This window comes from Cupressus sempervirens, chromosome 1, assembly GCF_028749045.1.
Source record: "Cupressus sempervirens isolate cs-2001-9-10 chromosome 1, ASM2874904v1, whole genome shotgun sequence".
Taxonomy (NCBI): domain Eukaryota; kingdom Viridiplantae; phylum Streptophyta; class Pinopsida; order Cupressales; family Cupressaceae; genus Cupressus; species Cupressus sempervirens.
Genome location: NC_143118.1, coordinates 565,631,377 through 565,647,434, shown reverse-complemented (window position 1 = coordinate 565,647,434; position 16,058 = coordinate 565,631,377). Strand labels below are relative to the sequence as shown.

Here is a 16,058-nt window from a genome sequence, read left to right as displayed (position 1 = left end):
CCAGTTATAGGTTTGTTTTTCACCATAATATCTGAATATGTATTATTCTGTAGATTCTTTTAATAAATTTCTTTCTTAGTAAAAGATAATATACAGTATGGAATATTGTTTAAATTTGAGTTGAATATCAAAACAAAGTACCAATGAAATGTACCAGGCTGAGAGCCATAATAAGGTAATTAAGGTACAAGACATAACAGTTAAGGATAATTGTTCAGGCACCAAGGAGTCAGTGGCCTGAAGGCCTGATTATGGTGAGGATGTGTAGATGAACCTGTTAAAAAGAAATACAAGAATGTTGACATTTTGAGATCTCGTAAGAACATAATCGTAGTTTTATGAAATGATGGTTGTGTGTAATTTTCTTGAATATACGAAGGAGTTGTCTGCTCTGAGAACCCCGAATACCTGGGACTCATCCGGCTGTGAAGCCAAGAAGATGGGTGATGTGGTAAGAAAGGAATCCTCAATAAAATGAATCAGTATCAGTTATGACATTCCATATTTACCATTTAAACAAATTAGTAACTCATGCATAATCCTGTTATGGTGATCTCCTGCTGCCAAGTTGTATGGCGTGTTTATATCTTGAAGTCTAGTGAATGATAAGATGTTCCCTGTCAATTCCGCGTAGGGAGGGCCTTTCTCGTTAGAGATTGTGTGGGGATATATATTGTGGTTCGAAGTTGGGTGGTTAAGCCCCTTGATAATGTTTCACCTCTCTCAAGATGTCGGATAAGCGTCAGACAGAGATAAGCCAAGCATTCAATTGTTTATCGTAAACAAGTATTATCATTTTTGTTTATGAGAAGGTAAGATTAAATTGAAGTATTTCATTGTTATCATCATTTCACTTTCATATAAATGAATATTGAATATAAGTATTTATCCAATCTTGAGAAACTGTCACAAATAAGCAATCAGAAGGAAAAGAAATCCAAAGCCCTAATTGATTGTGTGAGAGCTAGAACTTTAATTGATACAGTGGTATTGGAAGCCCTAATTGAATCCGTGGTATCCAAAGCCCTAGTTGAATCCGTGGTCGTGGAAGCCCTAAGTGGTAAAGCGGTATCAGAAGCCCTAAATGAACCGATGGTATTTGATGCCCTAATTGGAAAGATGATATGTGATGCCCTAATTTAAATTATAGAGGTATATAGTTGTAATCATCCAATGATTTTTGAGATAGCAGTCGATTTGAGAAATTGTTATAGTGTATTTGTGGACTAACCTGAATGGTTGCAGAAGCATACTTAGATGATTTTTCAGTCTTAGTTTTCTGAGGTATGTGATTTGAATTTCTGAAGTAATTACATTTAATGGTATTTCAAGTATTTAGTTAAGAAATTTGTTTAATTGATTTTAACGGTAAAATCTTCTTCACATGAACATGAATGATGTAACTGCCTTCCTATGAAACGAAGAAGTAACTATATTCCTTGAGTATGTTGAATGTTAATTTAGACTCGGGAAATCTATAATGAGAACATCATCATATGAGGAGTCCATAGCAAGTAGTTGTGTAAAAACACGGATTTGGGCAAAAAATGAATAGGGAAAGTGCATGAGATGATTGCGGAGAGCAAATGGGTCAAGCACAAAATGACTCAAAAATGGGTAGAATAGCCAAAAACGGGTTTTTTGGAGTGGATTGAATTTGCTGACAACAAGCTTTAAAATGTGTAAATGAGGAGTAAAGTGTAATGAAATGGAAACATAGCATGCTTTAATAGGCATAAGTCATGCTATGTATCCGACAAGCATGTGGGAAATTCTTTTACAACCATCGGGTAGCCATACAGAGGTTCATGGAATGCATATTGGTGGGACTTGCACTTGTATTCTCATGAGGGGAAAATAGGGACTTGCTTCCATATTAGGACGGGATTTTATCGCCGACTGCATATGCAAGTAAATAGGGCTTTGCATATGCAACTTGAAGAAGAAGACGGAAGAAAAAGAAGAGACAACATATATACATAAACATAAAAATCTGAAAATGTAAATTGAAAGATTTGCAATAAGAAAAGCAACAAGACCGAAATACCTTGAGGAAAAATAACAAAGAATCATACCCTTTTATCAAAAGGAAAGAGAAGAAGTCATTTTAAACACTTGTGAGAAATCGTAAAATGCAATCAAAGAGATTTCTTGGATTTAGAGACTTTGCAAGATGAAGTGTTAAATAGACTTCGAATCTTGACTCGATCCTTGCAAGAGATGAGTCAAAATTCGTAGCTTGCCAAGTGTTGGAAGTTGGAGCAAAAAGTTGCATCATTTTAGCAATCGTTTTGACCAAGCAATGTGCAACATGCAAAGAATTTGGAAAATGACGTCCAAAGCATATCAAGTGATTTAAGAGACTTGAACATTAGCTAGGAAGGATAGGAAATGCTTTTAAACTTACCTTGATCCAAACAGTTGCTGTTTCAATGGTGCAAATTGCTCAAAACTAGGGCATTCTTGACCAAAAATGTGCCCTAGATGGAATGAGAAATGAAGAAAACACTCAACAAACTCCCTTTCTGAGTAGCCTAATATGCTTTTTGGGTGAGTTTTGGCAAAAACGACCCATAGGTCATCAAAACAATTAAGAAATGCTCTAGATATGAGCATTTGAAAGCTGTAAAATCCGTTTTTTGAGAAAAATGCCTCAAAAAGGGAAGTTTTGAGAGCCAAAAACATGTGTTTTTGGGCTAAACATCACCATTTTTGAGGTGTTTGATCAAAAAACCTCATATTATGAAGTAAAACACACTTTTTGGTTTCATTTACATGTTGGAAATACATGTAATTGAGCCCAAAATCGCCACTTTGGCTTGAGTAAGGATTTAAGTAATTAAAAATGTGTTTTTAAGAGCCATTTACATGTTGGGATGATATGCAAATGGGTTAAAATTCGTCCCTTTGCCTTGGCTTACTTTTAAGACGTAAAAGCATATTTTAAAACACATTTAATGAGGCCCAAAATCGCCACTTTTGATTAAGCTTTGTGGAAATGGGTTTTCTTTTATCACATAAATACTAGGTTGCCGATTTGGGTCCGAGGATGGATTCGGGTTCGTGGGTTCGGGCAAATTTTTTTTTTCCCATTTGGTTTCATGGGTGGGTTCGTGAGTATATATATATATGCATTATATTTACAAAAACAAATATATATATGCATTATATATACAAAAAAATAGAGAAACCCGCAGGTCCTTCTGGGTTCATCACAAGTCCTCTTGGGTTCGCTGTGGGTCCTCTTGGATTTGCCATGGGTCCTCCTAGGTTCATTGTTGGTTTGTCTGGATTTGCTGTGGGTCTGGGTAGGGTCCTTCATTGGACTGTGGGTCCACTCGGGTTTGCACCAACGCCAACCCAGGCGGACCCATAGTCCAAATGAAGGACCCTGCTCGGACTTGGGCGCAAACTCGGACCCAGATCCGGGCAGTAGGGTTCGAATAGCATACATATGCAATTGGGTCCAAAATCACCATTTATGTCTAAGTGAAAATTCACTTTAGACATGCATTTACATGTTATAAGAACATGCTATTTGATTTAAAAAGTCCATTATGTGGTAATTTAAAAAGATGTATATGCAATGGGTTAGAACATCCCCATTTATATGCATTAATATATATAAAATAAACTTATACATGCAAAAAAAAATGTAAATGGCTTAGATTTTGCCACTTACATTGATTTAATAAGTTTTAAATATGCAAATGCATATTAAAATCCCACTTAACACATTAAAATGCGTTATTGCATTGAAAAAGTTCATTTAAATTAATGTTGGGACTTATGTTTTATTGGAAGTAGGTTTTCACATAGTGATTTGCATGTTGATGTATGCAATGTGTAATAAAAATCTCACTTTATGCACTTAAGTTGTCTCATGTATTTATATTTAATATTTAACTATAGTTGTTAATAAAGTAACATGAAAAATAATCTAGAAATAGGTTATTTTCATAAAACATAAAAAACTATGGATAAATCAAATTAGAATGAGTTGAAATTTTAAAATGGACCACACATCCATTTTAAATATTAAATATAATTTTATATCGTGCGATTGTTAACAAAAAGACCACGTTTATGAGATTTTTCAATCAAGATATGCAGTTGTCCTGAAAAACCCCAATTTTTCCCTTATAACTTGAGCTTGACAACTCTCATTTCGACCTAAGTTAGCTTGGAGCAAGTGGAATTCCAAAGGCTATTCACCTAAGGCAAATACAAGACTAAAAACCATAGTGACAAGGATTGCGGCGATTCACGCAATTTGCCGATTCGATTCAAGCCAAACGTTGTTTTGTGAATCGGTGAATCGAATCAGCGATGAAAGGTTTATGAAATAAGTTACTAAATTTCAAGGGTTTTTTAAATTTGCCGATTCGATTTTGATTCATGGCTGATTTGTGATTCGATTCGGCCTTTGCCAATTTCGATCCGATCCTGATTCTAGTTACTTTGCCAAAACCTATTTACAACACAAAGAAAAACAAAAAAAAGACGCAAAAGTTTGCCAAAATTTGAGTATTTGCAGTGAGAGAAGAAAAACTCTTACTAGCAAACAATTTGGGATTTATCTCAACAGAAACCTTCGAAAAGAATGGAGAGATAGGATCACATAGAGTACAATTCAGGGACAATGAATTGTTCCATGACACCTTATCGACACATTATAACAAAGAGGACGCACCTACGAATCCATAAGAAAATTGCGTAGGGTTGCCCCAATTTTGTGAAGCCAAAATTGAGGACAACATCTTATTACCAATCTGATTGTATTGTTGTGTTTAAGATTGGTTATTGCATAGTCTTGTTGAGGGATTGTAAAGCAATATTATTTTCAAAATACATATATTTGCAGTTGGATATTGATGTTTGCTGAATGGATTGGAAATCTTTGCATAAAAATCTGTTGTTAAATTTCTGTATTTTGTTTTTGAGAAAAATTGGGAAAATATTCGGTTAGGGATAGTACAACACTGGAGGTCCAAAAGAAAACAGTGAAATGTTCTACACTGTAACAACACTTCTGAAGCACCGAAATAGCTACAATTGCACAATAATGAACAACAATCCATCTGTCCAATCTCTATGCACTGAAACTGTGCATTCAAAACAAGACATGTACATGAGAATCGAAAGTGATACTACAAGTAATCCAAATCGTATACCTACTGCAATACTCCCTAGTGAACCTGACTTGAAACCCTAATGCACACAAAGGATGCCACAATACACTGAAGAGTGTCCAACAAAATATACCTGGATCCCAAATTTTGAATAAAAGCCTGCTAAGAAGAATAATATTAGACATCTATTGCACTAATCTGATCACACTACCACCATGCTAACAATGGTGAAGGCATCCAATAGGACTCATTCAATCTATAGTGATAATCCTGTGACTGCCTGGATCCCATTATAAACAAAACTCACATTCATCCACCACATAGAGGTAAGACTATCTAGAATCATCTGCTACACCAAATCCTCCTCTATACTATACAATTCCCCCATGGTTGCGAAATTCAATTGTACTATAGGGATAAGAATTTCCAAGGGTGTTTGTATCCCAACCATAATATCTAGTAGTCTAATTTGTTTAGAATATTAAAGTCATAACTTCTATATTCCCTTATTATCTTTGAAATCATTAGCTAGAATCCCAACTGAAAACTGAGTGTTGTTGCTAGTCCAATGATGATGTCTAAATATAACAGGGCAACTATAAATCCCCTCCTAAAAATAGAACCTCTTCCTAAAATTTAGAGAATTGTCTCAAATCACCGAAATGCCTCATAATGCCTCTCAAACCATCTCCCAAATCCGTCTTTAAAAAGAAGAAACTATCTTAAATTGATTGGAATGGCTTGTAAAGCTCTTTGCTGAGCTCCACAACCCCTAGTTGAATCCACTAACCACTCAGCTGCCCTATGAGAACCATTGGTTATGGGCCCATCTTTACTGAAGATTGAACTGAGTAAGGAAGGGACAATATAAACTAAATATTACAATATTACTTTAATAGTAACAAAGATAGGAATTTCGGACAAGAGCCTTCAACGCATTGGTAAATTGTGAGCCTCTTATCTAAGAGGTCTTGGGTTCGAGTCTACTTGAACTTAACTAATAACATTAATAATTAATCAAAATAAATAATAATCATTAACTTTGGCTTTGGCCTATTATCGATTATTAAAATAAACAAAAAACAAAAAAACAAATATAGGAATTTCTAGAAAAATGATTAATTTCTTGACAATATAGTTGCTTAAGCTTCATTGTAAGAAATCATTCAAAATTAAAATAAGATAAAGGCTGAATGGTCATTGACATCCTTAATTTTATAATTATTGATATAGATATGTTATTTCTAGAAATAGAACGGTGGTTGATTCGGAGAGTTAGTTTAGGAAATTTATAAACTTTGACTGGAAGTTTAATTCCCATCAAATTTAAAGAGCTTAAAAGAATATTCGTTAGATTTAACTTTTTCTAGGCCTTTTAGATTGTTTGAATGGTTGCTAGTGCCCTTCATTTTAAAGAGTTCACGAAAACAATTTCAGGACTGTGATAGAATCTTCGTACTAGTATATTGATTACATTTAAATTGTATTAATGTTTGAGTTTTCTGAGTTCTGCAACACTATTGAGGAACATTGCAAGAATTCACACGTTTTTGCTAAAGTCAACTTGTTGGCAGGAGAATAATATTTTTGACCTTTCACATACAGTATGTTCAGCAAGTCATATGTTGAATTTTAAATTTGGAGCTATATGTAATGCATGTATTTAATATTTAACTATTGGATGAACTTAATTGATCATTGGTGCATACTAATTATCACATATGTAATGCATATAGGTTCTTGACAACCTTCCACATGATATTGTCTATTGTGAAAATCAAAGTTCTAGCTGGATGGAGGTTTTACTTGAAAGGGAAGAGCATGAGTATGTTTTCCTTTTTAACAGCAACTTACTGATTTTGCCATTATTGTCAATTAAAACATGCAAAATGCTATGTGATAATATGGTATAAGTGTCAATTTGGAAACTGTAATATCCCTCAATGGGAGATAGCTAATTTAAACATCAATTTTTTCCCTTCACGAATTGATGGTTTGACATTTTATCAAACACGTAGCGTACAACTCTGCTATTACTGTATATGATGTTTTCTTTTGAATGCAAATGATAAAGAGATAACAAATAACTTGCTCTTATTGATGTAATTCTGGTTATTACATGTCAATTGACATACTGAGAATGTAATTGCAAATAAACTAAATATATGGAACCTGGAAAGGTGTACAATTCTATGAGCCTGACAATGCTACAAGCTGCCCAACAGTATCTCCACCCCTTAAACACTCAGCCCCATCTGGAAATCAGAATTGGCACTAAACTTCAATAATCCATGCTGATAATGTAACGCAGGCTCAAATCTTCAAGCACGCAGCCCAGCAGATGAAGTGTGGGTACTATAATGTCAGGTATGGGCTAGAATAATCATTTGCAGGACCTGCTATATGTCTGTGGCTCTACAGCTGTAATCGCAGCCACTGTAATGTGAAACACTGCCCAGAATTTGCAGACCCAAACCCCCAAAATATGCACCCAGAATTGCAGGCTGAATAACGATCAGAATCTTCAATGCTATACACCCAAACAATGGTGAAATGACACCCAGATTTACACTAATAAAATGCTCAATGATGCAGCAATTAGTCTCTAATTAGAAGCCAATCTGTAAACACTTATTGTAAATGAATTTTACCCCTAGAACAGAGATGGTAAAACGCCATACTACAGATGGTTAAAGCACTGTATACAGATCAACTATACACCCAAATTCTAGAGAGAATCCACGCCCAGCTGTAGGTATTGTTGGGCATACAAACAGAATTCTAGACCACCAAATTTACCAGCTACAACCTTCTTTCTCAGTCACAGTAAGTAACAGTAGAGAAGCTACAGAGAAACCATCAAAAATTAACTCACAATACCTCAGCTGTGAACTACCAGGCACTTCTTGAGAATCAAACCCTTATACTTCAGCAAGGGCATGAGAAATCAGAACTCTAGGAATGTCACAAAGTCAATAAGAAAATAAGATAATTAATTAATCGGATGCCTTTTCCAATGAAATTAGCTCGTATTTATAATCCTTTATTGCCAAAAGTTTCCCAAAAGAACTCAACTCCAGAAACTTTCCAACACAACATCACTTTATAATATTTAATACTTGGCTGAGGCTTATAATTAATTAAATAAATGGCCCCTTCCAATGATGACTCAACCCTCAACTTAAGTGAGATTATAAAGTTGAATTATAACTTTATAGTAAGCCATTTAATGATTTAATAATAATTTGGCCACTAAAAATATAATTACTCCCAAAATACTTATCATTTAAATATGTTGTCTGAAATAGGAGTGACACCTATTATTTCTCCATGTGACCAAAAGTACTTTCTGAAAATAGAAAGGGTCCATCCCAACCAACAACCGAATTACCACAAATAGTAAGCATACAAAACTAAGCCAAAACAAATTCCAATCTGAGCCAATCAAAGACCAACCTATAACTTACTGAATTGCGGAGAGGACAAGACCTTCCCAAACCAAGCCAATGCCTTAGAAGACCCTCTATCCATGACAGTAGCCTATGAGGATCACAATAATAGGCTAATCTCTTAAACTCCAATGTTGACAAAAAAGGGGACATCACAGAAACTCAAAGGAAGTTTTGTGATACATAACTCAAAATCCTTTATGAGAGTAACCCAAAGCCCAAATGACCAAGATAAAATTCAATGATTTGCATTGGTGTTTTTAATTTGGCTATAGTACAGTGCTAATAAAATTTGAACATACCTTGATGGTTTCGTATCTTGTCTTCCAAGACAATTTCAAGCACAAACACCACTTCTTTGCTACAGATCAGACCCCTCTAAACTCTATATCAGAGCTTTTTTATTCACATTTATTCCTCTTAACCCAGATGACTGTTTACAATATCTAGTGATCTATGGTGCATGTGGGTTTTGAATTTCTTGTTGTGCATTAACATTCTTTGTTTGGTCACATTGTCTATGTTGTTTCAATCTCCACAAAACTGCAAATACTATATACATTTTTCCTAGCACACTGCAACTGTATTATTCTGTCATCGATTTATTATATGATCATGCTTTGTGGTATGGCTTGATTTTTGGAATCTAAGCCATGGGAAATGTTGGTGCCCCATTTTGTTGTGTCTTATTTTTGCCCTGTACTTCTCTATTGGTCTGCATTTTTCCTTTGTTGGCACAGTATTGATCTTTGATCTGAGGGATTTTCTATTTTGGGTTCCCTTTTGGAAGAGCAAGTTAAGAGGGTCAAGAAATGTTAAGGAAGCTTGTCAAAATAAAAACCAAGAGAAATTGGTTTATGGGTTTTACGTTTCCATTTGGACTATGTTTCGTTCCCTTAGTTTTCTCACAAGGTCCTGTCCAATTCAAATTCACTACAGAAGGAAGTAAAGAAATGAAAATAAGCTAGGCTATTCTTATGTGAGAACTTTTCTTCCTAGTGTACTCTCCCTCTCAAAAGCTATTGGGTTTCAATTTGTAGGTTTTTCTTGCATGATCCAGCTCATAAACTTTTCCAAACGCTTAAGCCTTTGCAGGATCTTGATGCCAATCAGAACCTCTCAATTCAAAAGTAAATATCCAGTTCAGTTGAGTTTTTCTTCACCTAACCACTCATTGATTATACTTAATTGTGTGAGATCCATTTGAACTCAATCATTTGCATGTAAACTTAAGCTCAACTTAGATAGATTCCCTACATCCAATATTTCATAAGTCAAAACTAAATGTTTGCTGAGCTTTGACATAATCTGAATCCCATTCATAACCTTTTTCTTTTTTCTAGTTCACTTTGAAAGTTTTGTCAGCCATCCATTGGCGACATCATCATATGTCATTAGCTGCATCCTTTGAACTTGATCATTTGCATGTAAACTTAAGCTCAGCTCAGATAAACTCCCAGCACCCAATATTTCATAAGTCAAAACTAAATGTTTGCTAAGCTTTGACATCCTATGAATCCCATTCATAACCTTTTGCTTTTGTCTAGTTCACTTTGAATGTTTTGTCGGCCATCTGTTGGGACATCATCATTTTTTCATTAGCTGCACTTGTAGTAATTACTTTACCATATGAATTGGATCTTTTCAGAGCTGTACTTGTAAACTGATCCAATTACTTTTCCTTGCAAGCTACCTATCATAACATCATGCTTACATCATCATTTCATCATCACCTCTTTGTGAAGATTATGTAGCCATTCAAATTGAACCATTTTCAGATGCACTTTCTAATCCAGTTTAGCTGATTTTCCCATAGAACAGCTCACTTGCATTTTTCTGCATGTCATCCATTGTTGATGTCACAATTTTGTCAGTTGATGTATCCCACCTTCTTGATATTATAATGGAATCATCCCATCCAAAGCCATCGTACAATCCACTATGATGAAATACTTATGTTATGATGACACCATCCTATCCTTTTGGTGATGTCATCATCAAAGCTTCTCATTTGAATTGGACATAGAGGCATTGCCATTCTAGTTGGTTCAGTCACGATGGCTTTCTCCATAGATTCACTTCAAAGGGACTACTTTGCATGTTCGATTTAGATAGAAACTCCCACAAATGGTTCAATTGCACCCCTTGGACCTGCTAAAGAACCACACTGACCAAAAAAATTCCGTTGTTGTGTGTTGGTTGCTTGCAGCTACCAAATTCAATTCGACGGCAACAAAAAATCTTTCTAGATGCAAAAGGCACATATCCACAAGGAAAAGCGACACTCCACCGCAATAGTTATTGTTCGTAAGCTCAAAGTTAGACTTGCCATTTCCATATCATTGTTTTAATACTTGTAGTGGAATTTCTTGTTTTGTAATGTGCTCAAACCAACAAATCACTAATGCAATGGTATGGTGAGGGTGAAGGGAATGTTCTTTCAAACCTCTTAATTGATTAGATTAGATCTAGAATAAACAGACGTCCACAAAATGTTGGTCAAGATAGCATCTAAAGTTTGGGCACCCTTTGCAACTTTGGAAATCATGGATTTCTATGGTCCTTATGCATGTGATCACGTTTTCCATTTTGGGCAATCTACAAGAGGCTATAGGCTTGAATGTAATGTCGCCAACTAGGGCTTTACTTGATTTACCTTGAAATTCCCAACTAGCATTTGGAGTGCACTTGGGAATGGGAACCTATAACGTTCCCTTTTAGAAGAATGCCAATTTCCAGTGATTAACATATATAACAATGCATTTATATCAGATTAAGAAATAACTACTGATTCATAACACATATATAAGCTCTAACCACTTCTCTCTTAATCAATAACCTTAGAAAGGATGGACATTTACATCTCATAGGGCGCTTGACACCAATATACAAGTAGGCATCCTCAAGGCTTCAAGGCCCCATTGCTATATCACATCTTTGGAGTTTCCTCCTTCATTGTGAGGGTTTAGTTTGCCTCTCCCTATATTACACCAACCTGTCCTCTTTGCAACGTTCCCAATCTACCTAGGATTCAAAATCAAATCTGAAGGTGAAGATTGATTGTTGAGATGGCCATTTATATGTGTCGTATGTTTACTGTACTAGTAAAGAAATCAACGAATACAGACAATAGAATGGAATAGCGAAATAATATTCGCAATAGTAGATGATTATGATTTACAATGATCACAGACGGGATATAAATACTACCGCCGAACCTTCCCGAAGGGTTCCGTCGGCCACAACATTACATCCGCTACAAACTATTTACCCGTCGGCTACAAAATACAAAACACTGACGACAGTCAATCCGTCGGCTACAGAAACATCGCCGAACCCATCTAGTCGGCTAACACCATCCCCCCCAAAAAGAAAAGTCGTCTCCTGACGACTGACAAAATATCTGAGACAAATTAACAAACAAAATACATTAACAGAGTGACTACAACAAGAGAAATCTGCTTCTGACACATCACTGTCACCTTCGTCCCATGCTTGTAGCCTCTGCTAACACAACACTGCCTCCTTGATGAAGCTGACCTTGATAGCCACCTGTGCTGCTTTTTCTGCTTCCAACACTGGGTCCACTGAGCTAAGTGTTGCTGCACTGCCTCCAACTGGATGATTAGCTCCTCCCGAGCTCTCTACGCATCCACCAAGACAGCCTCCCGGCCAACACTTACTCCCAGCGCCTCGGTACACAAACAGTCCATCCCTGCAGCAACTTCAACTCTTCTCAACTGGTCAGACTCCCACGACTGATATCCGCAACGACTGGGGTTACAGGGGGCAACGCCCCCGGCGGGGTTGAGGGGTAGTGCCCCCACGGGGTCCGGGGGCAGCGCCCCGGGTGTGCTCCCTGTCGCAGTACAGGGCGGGGTCGAGGGGTAGTGCCCCTCGCCGCCAAGACCAAATTAGCACTTCGCAACCCACATAGAAATGCACAGAACACACCATTTCTGTCATTTTCTACCAATTCTGCACTTTTTATGGCAACCACAGATGCGTCCCCTTTCCTTTGGCATCATCTGTAACTCATTCTGAACAATTTGATTCTGTCGTTTTTTTTTTTTTTTTTTTTTGAAAACCCCGCACACCCATCTTCTACACAAACTCAATAATCTCTCCTCCGCAAATGAGAAACAAAATTCCAACAATCTTTCACTGAAACCACTCCTCCGGAAATGAGAAGCTCAACAATTCTTCTGGCAATGAAAACAGAAAGATAGATCATGTTGCGGAAGACCTGCCGCGGGACAGTCCGCGGACCTCCTGTTTTAACTGCCTCGCGGAAATAAAAAACTTCTGCGGATTTCCCTTCTGCCCGCGGGGCTTTTCCACCCGCGGACAGACTTTGTCCGCGGGGTCCTCTTTCCATCCGCGGACAGACTCTGCCCGCGGGGTCCTCTTTCTTTTTCTTTTTTTTATTTTTTTTATTTTTTCAAATTTTTATTTATTTATTTATTTTATTTTATTTTATTTTTATTTTTTTTTCTTTTTTATTTATTTATTTTTCGACAAAAATAAAATAAAATTAAAAGACAGCACCTCAATTTTGCCTCCAGGCATCGCCATTTTGCAACGACGACGACAAAGGAATCATTTGATCATTCTGTGACGGTGACGGCATCTTCCTAGCATGGTAGGATTCGTTGACTACGTGAGGTACCTCTTGCCCATCCAATGTTTCCAACTTTACCACTCGATTGTCGCCGACCTCCCGGATCTGATATAGTCTAAGCCATCTGGCCTTAAACTTTTTCACTTTGATTTCATTCCGACCGTCATACGCCTTACATCTGTTCTGTGCCACCTCCGTCGCCCACTGTGCCTGCGGTTGTCGCGCAACTAGATTATTTCCTTGCTGTCGGTGCCCTTTCACTAATTTTATGCTGCAGTGTAACCTTTTCTTTCCGCGCGGTCCATTCACCATGTATCGAACAGTGGGATTTTTCGTTTTTCTGTGTTTAGACTGTATGTTCTTCCCCTCAACTTCAGCCATGGCAGCTTTTCCTTCTTCCGCTTCCCTGCATTCCTCCACACATTCGTTTTCCTCTTTTTTCTCACCTTCGTCGACCCTTAGCATATTACAACTCAGAAAGAGTTCGTAGTCTTTTATCTGCCAGTGGTAAAGGCCATTCACCGAGTCCAGGTCGTCGTCATTCGATCCTCCGTCAAGTCTCAATACTCCTTCATCCGGTTCCATTCTCCTCTTTCCTTCGTCATCACTCTCACCTTCACTGTCAGAATCTGACGATGCTGCCTCCTCGCCAACCATTTGCGTGTGCAGGTCAATTATGAATCTTTTGCCTCTGTGCTCCATTGATAGGGTATTTCGTTTCTAATCATGTTTTACTTTTGCTTGCACCAACCAATCTCGTCCCAGAATAGCATCATATCCTTTTCTTTTCAATGGAATGACTACGAAATCCAATAAAAATGGTTGCATACCAATGGTTACCGGTTGTGCCCTCAAGGTTCCTAACGGTTTGATCCCGTGCTGGTCCGCCGTGAGCAACTGGAATGTAGGTGGCCATAGCGTCGGCTTCCCCAACTTCTTCCAGGTATCCTCTGGTAAGACATTCACGCCGGACCCTCCGTCAACAATTGTCTCTGTCAAAACATTTTCCAAAATCCCCATCTCGATGACCGCCGGATGCCGTCCGGAGGTGATTGCCAGCAGCATTGGGTCTGTTGTCGTCACTTCCCTACTGTGCCTTCCTGTGTCCTCCGTTGCTTTCGAAAACGGTGTATGATTTAGAATGGCCGTCCGTAACTGGGGCATTGTGAGGAGGTCACTTATCTTTACCGGTATCTCCGTTTGTAAGATCTGTCATACAATGTTTTGTTCTGTGAAGGTCTTTGCCAAGGTGCTGGTGATGTCCTTGAACTGAGATGTCCCTGCCGACGATGCCTTTCCAATTTCCGCCTGCATTTCCCCCAATTTTCTTTTTGCTCCGCTTGCCTTCGTGTAATTGCCAGAACCTCCTCTACATCTGTGCCAACAGTGATCAAGTTTACTCTAGACTTGGGACACTTGGAATCTTCGTGATCGCCGGGTCCGCACCATCTGCATAATAATTTCGGTGTGTTTGCCGCTGTACAATCCTGCGCAAAATGACCCCACAAATTACATGCTCGGCATTGAATGATTGGCCGTCCGTTTGCATCATACTGAGTTTGACTTCGGCTCCCATTATTATTGTTATTGTTTGCATTGTTGTTATTTTGCCCTCTGCTATTATTCCTGTACCCTCCGGATGTGGCACCATCAATGTTTGCATTTTCGTTACTGCCCGACGGGGAAGCTTGCTGCGTAAGAAGTGCCTGCGGAGATCCTCTTGTCTTCATGTTAAAGGAACAGTCCTTTGTCGAATGGCCCATGATATGACAGATGTCACAAAATTGGTTCTTTGGACACGATCCTTTAGTATGACCGTTGGTCTTACACTTCGTGCACCACAATTCACTGCCTTTTGGCTCCTTCTGCATGTTTTTAAACTCCTTCATCATGCGAACCATATCCTTCTGTAGGGCACGAACCTTCTTGCTGCTACTTTCGTCATCGCTGCTATCATCTTTTGCAGGCTCGTCGTCATCAGAATCAGAGGAGCTAGTTTTCTTCTTCTTTGTCTTCTGTTCACTTTCAAGATCCAGTGCTCTGTTATATGCGTCCACATATGACGACGGTGGCACAATTTTCATTTTCCTCCGCAACTTCGATCGTAGGCCATCCACGAACCATCTTTTTTGCAATCCGTCCACTGGCTTGCTTTCCATTTTGTTTATTAAGTCTTTTAATCTCCTGGCGTAGACGCGGACAGTTTCGTGCTTCCCCTGTTTGGTATTGAAAATCTCTGCTATGATTTCATTATCATCCCGCAAGAGTTTAAATTCCGTCAGGAACTCCTTTGTAATGTTATCCCAGGTATTCAGCTTTTGTGGATCCATATTCGAAAACCAATCAATCGCCACACCCCTTAGGGTTGCCGAAAATTGTCTCATCCAGTCGTCTTCATCAGTTATGCCATTTGCCCTCCAGATCGTTTCACATGTTTTGCAATGTCGAATGGGATCGGCCGTACCATCGCCATTGAACTTCAGCAGTTTCTCTTTTGGTCCTGCCATCACAATTGGTTTCTGTAAACAGGCGTTGCTCGGTCCTGCAACACCGGCGGTCTGCACTCCCACACCGGCGGTCTGCACTCCCACACTGGCGGATTGGTCTCCCACACCGGCGGACTGGTCTCCCACACCGGCAGTCTGCACTCCCACACCGGCGGACTGGTCTCCCACACCAGAGGTCTGCACTCCCACACCGGCGGTCTACACCACACCGACAGACTGCTCTCCTACACCGGTGGACTGCTCTCCCACACCGGAGGTCTCGACAGCTGCGAACCTTGGTGAAGAAGAAGGATCTTTTGAAGTTGTTTCCCGCAGAAGTCTATCCCGGACAAAGAAGTCACTCCACGCT

At 38.5% G+C, this 16,058-nt stretch overlaps 1 protein-coding gene across 2 annotated transcripts in view; it reads left to right on the top strand.

The window, feature by feature from the left end:
- The window catches only part of LOC149578686 (NADH dehydrogenase ubiquinone complex I, assembly factor-like protein (DUF185)), a 240,448-nt gene that overhangs the window by 160,048 nt on the left and 64,342 nt on the right, over nucleotides 1-16,058 (top strand). For both annotated transcript variants that reach the window (XM_089831076.1, XM_089831071.1), the window contains exon 9: nucleotides 6,869-6,957. In XM_089831076.1, the coding sequence (XP_089687202.1) occupies nucleotides 6,869-6,957 (89 nt within the window). The remainder of the gene's footprint in view (nucleotides 1-6,868; nucleotides 6,958-16,058) is intronic.